Source organism: Chionomys nivalis, chromosome 6 (genome assembly GCF_950005125.1).
Source record: "Chionomys nivalis chromosome 6, mChiNiv1.1, whole genome shotgun sequence".
NCBI lineage: Eukaryota > Metazoa > Chordata > Mammalia > Rodentia > Cricetidae > Chionomys > Chionomys nivalis.
The window spans coordinates 48,604,821-48,620,511 of NC_080091.1; the positions used below are offsets into that span (position 1 = coordinate 48,604,821).

A 15,691-nucleotide genomic window follows, 5' to 3' on the forward strand; every position below is an offset into this window, starting at 1 on the left:
CATGTCCAGCATGACGTTTGCAGAATAAATACATTGTAGAATGGTAGACTCTGACATTAGTAGGCAACTACCTCATGGTTGCTTTTTTGTGCTGCTAGTGCGTAACAGGTACTTTTCCTACACTTTTCAAGAATACAATATGCCACCACCAAAGCTCCACGCTGTGCAAGAGATCCCTTGAAACTGACTCTTCCTGACTGTACATGTGTTTTCTCTGACATCTTCCCCTTCCCCTCTCACTCCAACTGCTGCAGAATATTGAGAGTAACCTAAAAAAGGAAACCAATCTCCCCGACCATCATATGGATGAATAAATGCAGGAAGTGTGAGGTGCACATAGTGATGACCTTAGTCAATTTTCCTTTTCTGTAACAAACTATCTGAAATAACACACTAAAAAAGAGAAAGAGCTGGGTGCGGTGGTAAGCACTTTTAATCCCAGCACTCAGGAGGCACAGGCAAGCAGATCAGATCTCTGTGGGTACGAGGCCAGCCTGGTCTACAAAGCTAGTTTCAGGACAGTACAGGCTACACAGAGAGACCATGTAACAAACAACAGCAACAACAGAATTCTGTGAACACATATATTCAGAAATGTCTTGCTTTCTATTCCATTCTGAGACTCAGCTGTCTCTTGTGCCAAGGAGCTTTTTGGGGGGGTCTGGATTAGTTTTCTCATCAGATGAGAGAAATGGGTTCCACGGCTTAATCAGGAATCAGCAATTCCTTGAGCTCTTAAAGGACTCTTGACGCCTGACACTGAGAGGACCCACCTCAGATGCTCAGTGGCCCAGAAGGAGTAACCGTCCCCCAGCAAAGCCACCGTGTCCCAGCAAAACCACACTCCTGTTTGTGAGACACACTGAACCACTAGACTGTCAATTCCCGTGATGAATGCATGTCCACACAGAGGGTAATTTGGGAGTTACATTTAGAAAGTAGTTATGGTTTAGCCCTGCTATTATGAATGTGTTTTATTACAAAGAACAAATATATAGTTGCTTAAAAGTGAAATAACCTACAGCTTCTAAATTGAAGTCACTAATGATAAAGAAATACAAACAGATACATGAGGAAAAACAGTTAAACTTCAAATAAACTATGCAATTTAACACATTTTAAGGGGGACCAATCCAAGTCTAAAAATTAAAAATACCAAATAGGACAAGCGTAACAGAAAATGCAGTTTTTCTGATGATAGTAGCAAAGTGGGCTAGAGCAGTCATTTTCAACCTGTGGATCACAACCCCTTTGGGGGTCAAATGACTCTTTTACAGGGGTCACCTAAGACCACAGGAAAACACAGATTTACATTGTGATCCATAACAGTAGCAAAACTACAGTTATGAAGTAGCGACGGGAATAACTTTATGGCTAGGGGGTTACCACAACATTAAGAATTGCATGAAAGGGCCACAGGAAGGTTGAGAACGCTTGGACTAGAGTTACTAAAGAGCCACCACTGTAGCCCCGTTCCTTCCTTTCACCCTTCTGCGCTGTTCTGTCTTTAAGTGAAGTCTAATCTGTACTACCTGTACTAAGTTTTGGGAATCCAGAGCTAGGAACGTTCAGCCTGCCCTCAGCCTTTGTGCCCTGTGTGAGGAGACAGAGAAGGCGCGGAGGCTAAAGGCCCTGTGTTGGATGGGGGCTGCCTGTGATATCAGAAGTCTGCCAGTTTCAGGCGTTTGTCAGGAGTTTATCCTTGATGAAATTAGCGCTTTCCCTGTCTGCTGTGCTTTACGGAAGTTCTGCGTTGGTGGCAAATGGTGAGAAGCCCAGTGCAAACTAGTGTAAGGGGGTTCTGATGGGATCCCACAGTGAGGCTAAATTATCCAAGTGAAGGAGGCGGTTTAGAAAGCAGAGCCAAAGAGTGGGACTTGGGCTGGGTGCTCGGAGAGTCCCTCTCTCTTCCTTTTTCCTCTGGTTCTTCTTGCCTTTTGTAGACAGTGAAGGAGTCTCCATGTGTTGGGGTAGGGTTGCCTAGCTTGACAGATCCAGAGAAAAGGGATGCTACCTGCCCCACATCTTGCACTATCAATACTAAGGACAAATGCCAGTCGGCTGTAAAGGAATCACATCCCTACTCAGCTTCTAGCCCAGGCAGTACAGCATGGTCCCTGAAAAGGACCTTGAAAATGGGATGGTCTCCAGGAAGACCTGGAAGAGAAGATGTGGGATCTACCTGAGGTCTGCTCTTGAGCTTTGTTATTATTTTCTCAAGACCGTAGAAACTTTTTTTAGTCTTTCATTGTAATATGTATATAATTTACATTTGTATTATATTTTTTCCTTTTTTATAAAAAAATTATTTATTTATTTATTGTGTATACAGTGTTCTGCCTGCATATATGCCTGCAGGTCAGAAGAGGGCAGCAGATCTCAATACAGATGGTTGTAAGCCACCATGTGGTTGCTGGGAATTGAATTCAGGACTTCTCGAAAAGCAGTCAGTGTTCTTAACCTCTGAGCCATCTCTCCAGCCCTGTATTATATATCTTTATATTTATTTATATTTGTAAGCTATATCTGTTTCTTTTTAAGCTTCTGTTGAGAATACCAGCAGACTGCCCAATAGCATCTCCTCTAGAGCCTTGCTCTTTAGTTTTCAAACGAAGAATCATGTCAGCTTCACAACCTGAAATACACTCTGAAAATACTCTCTCCTTCGGGGAAATTGTTGCTGTTTCTTTCATGATAGTTCTCAGCCTATAAGAAATATAGACAGATTGGAGAAGACACTATCCAGGATTTCTTCCTCCTAATACAGTGAGGGTTAGGGATTCTGAATGGCTGAACTTAAGGTAGAGAGACAAGCAGGAGTTACTGGGCCATGAGCTCACCCCAAATTGGAAAAGGAATGCATGGGGAATGTGCCCAGGGCAACATTACAAGATCATAACAACACTCCACCACAGGCTCCTACTCATCCCAAGAACACAGGCTGGAACCTGAGAACCACACCCTGAGTGGCTGTAACTCTGGAAACTCCCATGGGGAGGGAACAGTGAGACAGAACTAGCAGCCAGAGAGGAAACGCCCATGACAACCGTGATTGACATTTAGTTGTGTAGTTGTCTTAATACAGCAAAATCACCATAATTAATGCAGGTTTTCTGAGTGGTCAGAAGACTGTGTGGATTTCATTGCCACCTCTCACTTGCATGCATTTTTCCAGGTTCAGAGATGATTAATGCAGCAGACACTAACTGAAGTTGGCAGCGAGGAGGGGGTGTTGGTCTAAGAACAGTTGCTCAATTCTTTTGCAGGAAGGAGCTTTAGAAGCTATTTACATTAACTGGAAAATTAGAAGATTGATGTGGCATAAATGCTCTATTTGTAAGTTCTGAGGCTAAGTGAGTGTCAAGGCAGAGTTGGTACCCCATCCTGTATTGCCTTGTGGAGAGCACAATCAGTACTCTCTACGCTGAATTCCTTTGCATGGCTCAAGTAGGGATGCCAGCTTCAGGCCAGAAGCAGTGGAATCTAGCCCCGACTCTACCATCAACTTGCTTTGGGACCTTGGGCAAATTGCTGTGTGCTTCTGGGCCTCTGTGTCTTCATCTGTAGAAATGGGTGACTGAGGGGAAATGTTTAAGTGGCATCTGTCAATCATGTGGAGCCTTGCAGCACTTTGCATGCATCGTTCTCTTTATTCAACAAAGACCAGTGGGTGATTGCAGGCCAATGAAGTCCAGCATCAAGTAGCAGCTGACTTAGAAGGAAAGAAGGCTATCGCCTGTCAAGATGAGGTTTGGATGTGCAGAAGAGGGGAATCTGGCACTAGAGAGCCATGGCTGTAATGTTATTCCGCAGCTAACTAAGAAGAGAAAAGGGAACTCTACACCGTGTGTGTACTGCTTCTCTCTCTCTCTCTCTCTCTCTCTCTCTCTCTCTCTCTCTCTCTCTCTGCATTATGTGTGTACTCCATCTCATAATCTTTGTGTATGTTGTGTGTATGTGTTGTATGTATGCTTGTTTGCTGTGCTTGTATGCTGTATGTTGTGCATGCTGTGTGTTTGTATGTTATGTATGTGTGTATGTACACTGTGTGTTTGTATGCATATGATGTGTGTGGTGTGCATAAAAACATACCTCATTTATTTAGTGGAGTCTCTGGCTTTGCAGTTATCTATCATTAGTTATCAACATAATTTCCTATATTTGTATTTCGGGTGTAGCATGCTCATTTGAGCCTTTGTTTGCTGGTAAGATTATTGTGTTCTTGCTTCTTCATACTGGAATTCAGAAAAAGAATATGTGGTTTATTCCATTTTACTCAGTCAGTTCTACAATTTTCTTCTAGAAGAGCAGGCTGTGGTGTACATTTAGGGTTTGTAGGTTCTTATGAGTCTCAATATAGTATGTTCTATATTTAATCACTAAAGCATCCAGATTATCCTTTAAAATGACATTAAGTGTACCCTTAATAAGAAACCTTATAAATTTGAGAATTTCAAACTGCAAGCAATGTTTTTGTGCTCATATTTATCCCCACGACTCTCCTGAAACCCCTTCTTTCTCCCACCTCGTTCCCCCTCTTTCTTTCATCAGGCTTTTTATTTTTAAACATCCTTATAAAATGATTGTGTGCCATAAAATATCATAATCTTGAATAGGAAGATACTAACTATTCCTCAGTACCTTTCAAAATAAGCATTATTCCCCAAATCTACATTAGCCTGTGTTCCAGTAGCTGCTGATGGTCTCTGCCTTAAGTTCAGCTTCAGCTTCATCAAGCATGGAAGGTTTCCAGGCACATGGTAGAACTAAATCTCAAAGATGCTACCTCTCTTCCTACTAGAGAGGAAGACCCCATCCCTTGCCTTTTGCCTGTTTTCTGTTGTGGTCTGTATATGAACTGTATCGCACAAAGGGCTGATGTATCGATGATGGGATGCTAACTTCACCAAACTTGCTCTGAGAGTTTCTGGAAACCACAGCATCTCTGAGGCTCCCTCTCTTCACCTGTAGAGACAAGAAGCTGGGGGGGGGATTTAATTGGCATTTTATGGATTGTAGACATGCTCCCAAGTTCTTCATATGTATCATCTCATTTATTCAACAACAGTGAAGAATTCAGAGCTCACCTCTGCAGAAAGCATTGGGTACTCTTTCCTAAAACAGCCTTACCTGGCATCTTAACCGGGAGAGAGAGTGAGCACTCGTGATGCTCACCAGCTCCAATAATCATTGGTGACTGGTGGGAGAGATTCTAGAAGGAAAACAGTCCAATATGATACACTATACACCAAGGGATTCCCTTGCTGTTTTCCACACAATGGGCTCCGCTTTCCCCTCCCCTCTCCCTATGTTATTTCACATGCTACAGATCTTAAAATCCTCGTTACAAGCGAGGGGGCATCTGTGATGCGAATAATGACTGGTTTGCAATGGACCATACACTCCTCATGTTAGAAAATATTGTCAAGGTCATCAGCAGAACCCAAGACTTCAAGAAACAGGAAAGTCCACATGGAAAAGATCCATGATAGTTTGCATCTGATAGCCTTTCCTTCCAGGACAAGAGTACACTGTGTTTTGACCTCGGTCTGCTCTCTTTGACAGGCAGTGAAGTATGTCCACAGTAGACAGCGTATGATTGGATCTGGAGACCCTCCGGGAAATTTCCAACTGGACATCGATATTTCGGGATTAATCTTCTCTCACCATCCCTGTTTTAGCCGAGAGCATGTTTTGGCATCCAAGCTAGCCCAGCTGTATGACCAATACCTCGCAAGACAGCAAAGAAACAAGACGAAATTTCTCACAGATAAGGTACTTGTGTTGTCCATGTTTGTTGTCAATGGGGAAGCTTATTCTGATTAATCTAGTGAGGACCCTTCTAAAATCAAATGTTTCTGTCCCTTATTTCACGTGTTCTCCCTGTCCACGATGTATGACACTGTTTTACCTAGAGGCAAAAGGAAAGTATCTTACTTCCTCTTCCTGTTGCTGTGATAAAATGCCCAGACAAAAGTGACTTGAAGAAGAAAGAGATAATTTGGCTCACAATTCAAGATACAGTCCTTCATGGTGAGGAAGTTAAGGATGCAACTTAACTTAAGTTGAAGCAACTGACTGCATCCATATCCAGAACAGAAAGCAGCAGATGCATCCTGGCTAGTACTCAGCCATTTCTCTAGTTTGTATGGTTCAAGATCTCTGTCTAAGGAATGGTGCTGCCCACAGTAGGTGGGTCTTTCCATCCCAATGAACTTGGTCAAGAGAATCCCACACACACATGCCTAGATGCCAACATGTGATTCTAGATCTTACCAAGTTGAAAAATTGGGGTTAACTATTACAGTAGAGCCGGGTGGTGGTAGTGCACGCCTTTAATCCCAGCACTTGAGAGGCAGAGGCAGGCGGATCTCTGTGAGTTCGAGGCCAGTTTGGTCTACAAGAGCTAGTTCCAGGACAGGCTCCAAAGCTACAGAGAAACCCTGTCTCGAAAATAAAAAACAAAAAACAAAAAATAAAAAAAAAAGGAAGGAAGGAAGGAAGGAAGGAAGGAAGGAAGGAAGGAAGGAAGGAAGGAAAAAAAGAACTATTACAGGAGAGTACAGATGGTTTGCAGTCAAGGAGCCCAAATTCTGCTGCACACATTTGCCTTGAAGAGGAAGGCTTGTGTGTGCTACCAGTAACTCCATCCATGAGGAGTGGATATCATGTGATTCACAGTTATTACGTGATGAAGTGATCTTGGATCCTGACACTGTGAGTGCCTTGAGAATGTGTCTGTCCTTAGAGACAGTCTCCTTTTTCTGCAGATTTTCCCAGAGTGTGGCACTCAAACACAGGCCGACTGCTGCAGATGAATGGCTACCCTTTGGGTTCTTTTTTAGTGTAAGGCTTCCCCCATGAGACTTCTCCTGGCAGTTGTGGCTTCAGATAATTTTAGACTTCTGCTCTCACCTTAAAACCTATTGTCTGCATATGTGGCTACTCTATAACCCCCTCCAGCTTTGCGATTTCTTCATATCAGAATACTATTATGTGTTAAGAACCCAGAAAAACCCAGGGTTATCTTTGAAAGTAAATTTGTTTCTGAGACACTTGGTAAAATTTATATTTCTAGTGAACATTCTGATTATCTGGGCCCCAGAGCAACGGTGGGTAAACACTGTTCCATAGAATTCCAGATTCATAAGAAATGGAAGCATCAATTCTTTGTCAGTGTTGGGTTTGTTGGTTTCAGTGAAAATCAGCAGATGCCCAGAGCCTTGATGCTACAGAAGCACTCTCAACATTTCACTCAGGATGTCGATGTTTCTGACACAAAACTTCTCCTCCTATCTTGCTAAGCTTCAAGCGCTCAGAAAGGCTGTTCAGACTGGACTGAACCCAGAGACACCTCATCAGTCCCTCGACACAACCCAGAAAACCATCAATGACTATAAATCTGAAATTCGGTGAGTAATAAAGTTTTCAAGCACCCCCTCTTCCCTATTAGATGTGTATTTACAGTTCCTATGTCTAGACTTTTTAAAATGCACTCAATTCATGTGAATTTCTGCCAAATTAAACAATGATACTAATAATCTAATATACGAATGCAGAATTTCAAGTCTAATAATAGGAACAAGGATGTGAAGAAAGATTAGCAATCAATCAAGGAAGAGGGAGGGGCTCACAGGCCCTACCTCCCTTATCTCTGAACTGTAGGTTATGTATAGATTCTGGAAGAGGAGGGAATCACTGTCTTTAATTGGGCACCCACAGATGAGGTCAACAAGCTCCAACCCCACAGTCATGCAGATGGCCCTGGTTGATCTTGGAGGGTCATGAACATAATTTGTAAAATTATAAAAAATTAAAAATTAGTCTAGCACAAAAAGGTTCCCACTATCTGGAACCCGGAGTTTCAGGGGTGTGTACTGTGGGGACCCCGATGCTGTATCACATGTCAGGATGTGTGCAGCATTGCTCACAAAAGCGAGGTGTAGAGATAACCCAGCGCTACCGGGATCGCATCTGTGCAGACACCGAAATCTGTAGCGCCATTTACAATGGATGAGCCTGGTAGCATACTCCCCCATGGGTGAAGCTAGAAAGCAGCCTTGTGACCAACCCCACAGGCTGTTTTCTGTATGGTGTGGCCCATGGAGCAGTAAGAACACATGAACAATACTCATCTGTCATGGGCGACACATCTGAACTGCACACAGAACAGCTACACACCCCATTCTGTGTTCTGGGAGGGCAGGAAGGGGTGTAAGGTTGGGGGGTTGACTTTAGTTGTCATCATTACATTTCATTGAAAAAAAAATCCCAAGTGACTGAGAGGCAGCTGCAGTGGCAGCATCGTGTTCAGTATCTATACTTTCCTGTTCCTTTGAGTTATTCATAATTTTAAAATTCAAAATGTAAAGCCCTGATCATTGCTCCTAAATAAGGAAATATAGAATATGAAATTCCTACCCCCTCAGGGAAAGTCCTGGGGAACAGCTTCCTGCTGGTTCCATATACTGAGAGTGTTTACACCTGGGTTTCTGTGTGCATGTGTGTTATTGTTTTGGAGAATTCTTTCATATTCTATTCCGTCACCCACATTTTTTATGTGCCCTGTATCTTGGCTCTTTTCCTCTCACCACACATCTGTCTCTGTTGTCCAAAGGCCACCATTTATTATAATAGATTTATTGTACAGTGTGAAGTCTCCAGTAACAGAAATTACTCATTAATATTTAAATTGTGCAATAATTAAACTCCCTAAATCTGTGTGTGAGTGTGTCGGTATTTCTACAGAACAAATTCTTACAACAGAAAGTAATAAATCATGGAGTTTCAACGTATGTTTTTCTTTCTCCAATATAGGCATGAATTGGAAATTCTTCTCGCAAAGTGGGAATTAGTGCAGTTTATATACTGGAAATGAATGAAAAGTATGCTTAAAATGGAAAGTATTATTATTATTGTTATAGTTATGTTGGGTGTTCAGCAAAGTATTACTCATTAAGCCTGGCCTCAAAGTTGTGACAATCCTCCTGCCTCAGCCTCTAGAATGCCGGAGGTACAGGCATACACAGTCTTCTAAAATTATTCCTTATATTCAAATCATCACGGTCTCTACATAAGGATAATTTTAGTTTTAGTGTAGTGTGGGAATGAAAACAGTGATGGGCGAGAGAGATGGAGACAGGAAGAGGAGGAAGTAGACAGAGACATACAGAGAGGTGGGAGAGGGGGAAGTCTAGGAGAAACCCGGCAAAGCTGACTTTAAAACAGTCACAGTTTCCCTGAGAGCTGTACTGACAAATCTCTCTGAAAAACAGCTGACCTGTATGTGAGGACAGGAGGCCTCAAGGACAGAACACTACAGTTACCCCGCAGCCGTTAGAGACGGAAACTTCCGAGCATCCGCATGCATGAGGCAGTAAAAGAAGGGATCCAGGCCGTTTGAGTTTTCACTCAGAGAAACCAGCCTTGTGTTGATGGCCTATTCCTTAATTTATTATTATTATGTAGTTATATTATAATAGTAATATATTAGTGTTTTATATAATTATAATAGTAATATTATTATTAATATTACTCCTTAATATTATTATGGAGTGGGCCCTTTCCTTAATCCCTAAAACCAGCTGGTCGTCGCCCAGTTCCCCTGGGACTTCCCAGTCTGACAGACTGCCCAGTTCTGGGTTGGTACACTTGACCTGGAACAGCACCATCTGAAGCATTTTTCCATTTGACTTTGTTTTTTCTCCAAGTTGACTTTTTAAAGCAGCGTTGAGACTCTGTTGCAGAGCCAGAAAGTATATGGCAGGGGTTAGGGATGCCATGTGTTGCTAAGGCAGGGATCATGGATGCCATGTGTTGCTAAGGCAGGGGTTATGGATACCATGTGTTGCTATGGCAGGGATCATGGATGCCATGTGTTGCTAAGGCAGGGATCATGGATGCCATGTGTTGCTAAGGCAGGGATCATGGATGCCATGTGTTGCTAAGGCAGGGATCATGGATGCCATGTGTTGCTAAGGCAGGGATCATGAATACCATGTGTTGCTATGGCAGGGATCATGGATGCCATGTGTTGCTAAGGCAGGGATCATGGATGCCATGTGTTGCTATGGCAGGGATCATGGATGCCATGTGTTGCTAAGGCAGGGATCATGAATACCATGTGTTGCTATGGCAGGGATCATGGATGCCATGTGTTGCTAAGGCAGGGATCATGGATGCCATGTGTTGCTAAGGCAGGGATCATGGATGCCATGTGTTGCTAAGGCAGGGATCATGGATGCCATGTGTTGCTAAGGCAGGGATCATGGATGCCATGTGTTGCTAGGAGAGATTTGAGCTTTCTACTAGGGCTTCCACCAGATGTGCTCCCTTTGTAACAAATAAGAATTCAAGGGCTACAAGTGCCATCCAGCTAAACCTCTGCATCATAATCCTATCTATGGCCAAATTTCTACAAAGCACTCACATCTGTACCATCTCCACTCATGGCCCTGCTCCTCGCTCACTCACCTGCCTCTGAGGCAGATTTTTCTGCAGCCCCTGAGACCTCTGCAGCCCTCTCAGCTCATGGACATGGACTCTCAGCCCCACCTGCATAGCCTATTTAGAAATCCCTTCCGTGATGACGTAGTTGTCCTTCTTATTGTCCTTGGTCCATTGGTCCATTCTTCCTCCTCTGCCTAGCTAATGGAACTGTAAAAATGCCTGAGGTGTTGTGGTTTTAGCCTCTTAAAACCCACCTTCTCTCCTAAAAGGCATCCTCTCCTGTGGATTCACAGAAGTCAGTGGTTCTGCAGGCTGTCTAAGACCTGGGGACCCTGTCCACACTGCAGACCTGCTTACCCACGCAAGATTGCAGCAAACTAATGACCGGGTGCCCTACTCAACTTCTCTCTTCCTCCACAGCCCTGCCACCATTTCTAATTAAATGTTCTTCTGGGATTCTTGGCTTATTTAACTCATACGGCAATTTATTTTGTTGTTGAGAAAAGTTTCTAGTATTACTGAGAAATTATTTTGTGGGACCTGAAAAAGGAAGTAGGAAAAAAAAACCATCTGAAGGTATTACATAACTCAGTAAACTAACTTGCTATTTCAGTTTTTTTAAAAAACAAGGCAAGGGAAGTAGCAGATTATGGGATAAAGGAACATCAGACCTTTGATGATGACAGACTTCTGTGGGACAATGGCCAGGCTAGGGCCCCCACACACCATATGTGTTAACCTATCTTCGCAGCAAGCCTGCGAGGTGACTTCTGTTAGCATGCCTATTTTACCAGTGAGTACGGAGAAGTGACATAGCTTGTCCAAGGCCAGCTAGTAGATGCCAGAGTCAGAATTCCCAACAGGCTGTCACTCTCCTGTCTTCTAAGGACATCAGAGACCCCTGAGTCTTGGCTCCCCAATAATAGCTACCAAGCTTTGCCCCCCCTTTCCACCGTGACCTACTGAACAACTAGGCAGATAGACTTCCTTCCTTCTTCGCACTGTGTCTACAGCCAAGTCACTCCAAGTAGAACTGTCATTCCCCGGCATGCCCACAGACAGGAGATGCTAATTTCTGCAGTGCTTGCTGCCTTGGCTTCCTCGAGATGTTCTCATAGGCTGACCCTAAGTCATGCCAACGTGTCATCACGCACGTGTATGTCCATCTCCTAAGTTAAACTGCAATTGCCAGAGCACAGGAGCATAGAGCTACTATCTCTATACGTATCTGTACCCTGGACTGGCTCAAGGCACCTGTTCTAAACCAACCCACTAGCTGATTTACGGTGCACTAGAGTGAATCTGAGGTCCGAATTTGGTTACCATTGGTGAAGAGGGCTTTAAAATGCATTAGGTAATTAAAACACAGGTTAAATAACTGACTCGAAGAGGAAAGCATTTTCAAATGCCACCTCCTCAGCTGAAGCCAAAACTGCTTCTCTTCAGCACTGAAATTTCCCCAAAGCAGGGAACAGCATTGCATCATCTCTGACCAGAACTCGTGATCTGTGCGGACACAGAGGGACCTCAGTGCTTGGCTGACGACTGGGAGCCAGCATTCTTAATCCATGACAATCACTCCCGTTAGTCCCTTCCTTTCTTCACTACAAAGGCAGCTGTCAGTTGGAGAGAGCCTGGTCTGGAAAATAATTTTAAAAGATGCTCTCATTTATCGAGTTCGGATTCAGCTAGAGAGAATAAATTAAAGAAAGCTTCCAAAACACAGATCTCACCCTATTGCCTTTTTTTTCTACTTCCTTTCACAGCTCCTAACAAAACAGTTTCTTAGGAATACTGAAAACTCTTAGCAAGAAAAAAAAACTGTCATATGCGTTAATTAGAGAAGTGAAGAGTCCCACGTTTACCTAGAAACTGCGGTAGAGCCATGGAAGAAGAAAGAAAGTTGATGTTGACCAGGAAGCTGGGCTGCAGTGTTATAGCCCCACGTAGAAGGGAGGGGTGGGTCTTGCAGCTGTCTACTTCAATATGAACCGTGAAGCATTATTAACATCTCACAAACTAACACAACTGATCCAAGCCCATCAATTATTCCATCTCATAGGCAAACTCGAAAACTGCGTGATGCTGAACAAGAGAAAGATCGGACACTACTTAAGACTATCATAAAGGTTTGGAAAGAGATAAAGTCACTGCGAGAATTCCAGAGGTTTACAAACACACCGCTGAAGCTGGTCTTGAGAAAGTAAGATTTCTCCGCTGTCGGCTTATTGGGCTGTATTATACATCAGGAAAGGTGTGCAGTGCATAGACACAGTTTAAAACCTACCAGCAAACAGCAGCAGCCATATACCTGCTTCCTGGGCTGAGCACTGCAGGGACCTGACAGTCCCTGAGCATCTCCCCAGCAGCAGTAACAGCTGTTTGGACTTCTGTGCTCATCATATGCCTGGCTCTGTGTATAACCACTAAGAACACACACTCTAATATTGCTTGTCTTTCGCTTTTATAGAACCAATGTATAAAGTTACTCCTCTGTGTTTTGCGTATTTCAGGGATTGACAGTGTGTAGCTATCATTTTGTTTATAAAACTGAGGAGATGGCTCATTCAAGGGAATGCTTGCAGCATAAGCATTAAGACCTGAGCTCAGATCCCTAGCACCCATGGCAAAAGCCGGGCATCCTTGCATGAGTCTGGAATTTTAGGCTTGGAATGGGGATGGGGGCACAGATGGATTCCAGAAGTTCCTAGCCAGCCAGTCTAGCCAACTGGTGAGGATCGAGTTCAGGAAGAGAGGCTGTCTCAAATGATAAGGCAGAGAACATTAGTGGAAGATACTATCTGTTTCTGGCTTCTAGATATGTACCCATGCCACTCACGCACGCACATGTGCGCACACACACACACACACACACACATCTTCACTGTATACACTTTCAGATTTGCCTCTTAGTGTGCTTGCACCTAGGTTTCCAGGAATGTCCCTGGAAGGGACACTGTTGAGTCCTAGAGGACCATTTCTCCACTTGACATTCCTACTCCAAATGCGTTCCAGAGGAGGTGTTATTGCTTAACGCCTTCCCCAGTGTCCCTATCACCAGGTTAGGGTCAAACATCTGTGGGTAAAATTTCTGTTTCCCTGGTTGCTCCTAAGGGTGAGCCTTTTATGAATTAGCCATATTTATACCCTGTTTGTGAGATTTGATCAATTTTAATGGCCTTAGATGCCTTATTTATATACTCCTTTACCTATTTGTAATTTGCAAATTCACAAGGGAAAAAGTTGACCAGAAAATAGACGAGGACGCATATGAAGCAGAAATTCAGGCTGAGATCCGTGAGCTGCTGGAAGAGCACACAGAAGAATACACAAAGAAGATGGAGGAGTACAGAGCATTGCACCAGCAGTGGAAGGCCTGGAGAAAGGCCCAGGTTCGTAAAACATCACCCTGGAGTAGGGCTGCCTAGGGAGTCCTGAGACAGGAGGAGGGAGGCTATACCAGCAGGCTTCACGGGGGTCTCCTACTGGCTCTTCTGTCTCTCTCTTATCCCCTTACTCGGGGACAAAAGGACTGACTAGTTAATACATGTTTGTTCAAAAGCCTGTCCCAACCCTGTGCTGTGCACAGACGCCGTATTGACAGTACTGTTTATATCAGTAGCGGACATGCTAAGTGTGTCCTTTCCATGCGGCCACTGGGGATATAGGGTGTTGATGCCCCTGCTGCAGGCTCTGTGGATGTTCTCTCAGAAGCCTTGGGTGGGAGGTGTTCTGTGCTGGAAGAACTGAGGCACGGGGACTTTCCGATGGAGACAGCCAGGGTGGGGCTGCCCAGGTACCTGTTCTGAGCACTGTGCTCCTCAAGGACAGTCCTGGAGACTGTTTGGAAGCCAGGTAACTTCTTATCCAACAGAGGGCCAAAAAGAAGAAAAAGAAGCAAACAGCAGAAGAGCCCGCTGAGGGGGAGCAGGTCGGGGAACACTTTCCCGAGGAGGAGGTCGAGAAGCCCATCCCCCCAGAGCTCACTGACCCAGCTGTCATAGAGGAGCAGGTGCGGGAGCGAGTAGCCCACAGCAGGAGGAGGCCAGGGGAGCCCACGCTGGTTCCGGAGTTGAGCCTGGCAGGGAATGTGACCCCCAATGACCAGTGTCCCAGGTAAGACCATATTCTAACCATGCATGATATTGGAATGTACCAAGTACATACATGTTCTGACCATTGATGACACTGGAGCATATTCACGTGTACCCACACGCACACATCATCACATGGTAAGGCATATATTATACATGTATATAATCTGACCACACAACACCTATGAACAGAGGACTCATGCCCCCACACATAGGCATACGTGTGGCCACGTGAAACTGCTGATGTATGCCTACTTGGGCGATTTTCTAGGGTTCTCCCACCTTTACACCCCACTTATCACTCAGGAGCACTTGTGTGGAGAACCCCGATGCAAGTCCATGCATGCCTGTTCTCTGTAGTGGCTGTCTGTACCCATACCCCCTCCCGCTAGCACAAACACTGAGGTGTCTCTTGGCTTCTTGACTCCATGTCTGGATATGAACTGTGGGGATATAAAGCATTAAAACTGATACCCCATTTAATGCTGACAAGAGCATTTCCCTTAGGGATAAGGAAACCTTCTGGAGGGGTGTAGCACTGGCTGCTGTGCATGGCTGTATTTAATGGTTCTAAAATGGGGATTTAAAAACAGTTAAGATGCTTGGGCATAGGGTTCATGCCTGAAATCTCAGGAGTTGGGAAGCAGAGATGGAAGCATTGGGGGTTTGAGGCCAGCCACAAGAACCCTGCCTCAAAAAAATAAATAAATATAAATAAAAAACAGTTAAAATAATAAATGTTGTTTTACATATTTAAACACAATAACATTTCATTGATACACTACCACCTCCAAACCCTCTATCTGTGTTTTACTTTCATACTCTAACTTTTCGCTTTTGTCAATAGGCTGGAATCGCTATTGTCTAGTGGTTTCTGGCGGTATCTCTGCAAACACATACAATTAGGGGCTACACTTGAAAGGTGTGGTCTGCTGACCACCTTCCTGGCTCCAGGGCTCTCATGCTTCGGCCCTCTCCAAGGCCCAGAACACACTGCTTTGTGATTCTGTAAAAGCAAGACCTTCTCTGTGAAAACATTAAGGAAAAGTTTAGGTCGTCAGGAAAGGGACCTCGCCTAACTGCTAAAATGTGCTACTAGACTTTCTGTGTAAAACCTATTAGCTTAAGTCATGACTGTTCCTTGTAGT

At 44.1% G+C, this 15,691-nt stretch overlaps 1 protein-coding gene across 3 annotated transcripts in view; it reads left to right on the forward strand.

Moving 5' to 3' along the window:
- The window catches only part of Cc2d2a (coiled-coil and C2 domain containing 2A), a 77,480-nt gene that overhangs the window by 25,588 nt on the left and 36,201 nt on the right, over positions 1-15,691 (forward strand). For all 3 annotated transcript variants that reach the window (XM_057772424.1, XM_057772426.1, XM_057772425.1), the window contains exons 14-18: positions 5,566-5,775; positions 7,306-7,412; positions 12,512-12,652; positions 13,685-13,841; positions 14,324-14,565. In XM_057772424.1, the coding sequence (XP_057628407.1) occupies positions 5,566-5,775; positions 7,306-7,412; positions 12,512-12,652; positions 13,685-13,841; positions 14,324-14,565 (857 nt within the window). The remainder of the gene's footprint in view (positions 1-5,565; positions 5,776-7,305; positions 7,413-12,511; positions 12,653-13,684; positions 13,842-14,323; positions 14,566-15,691) is intronic.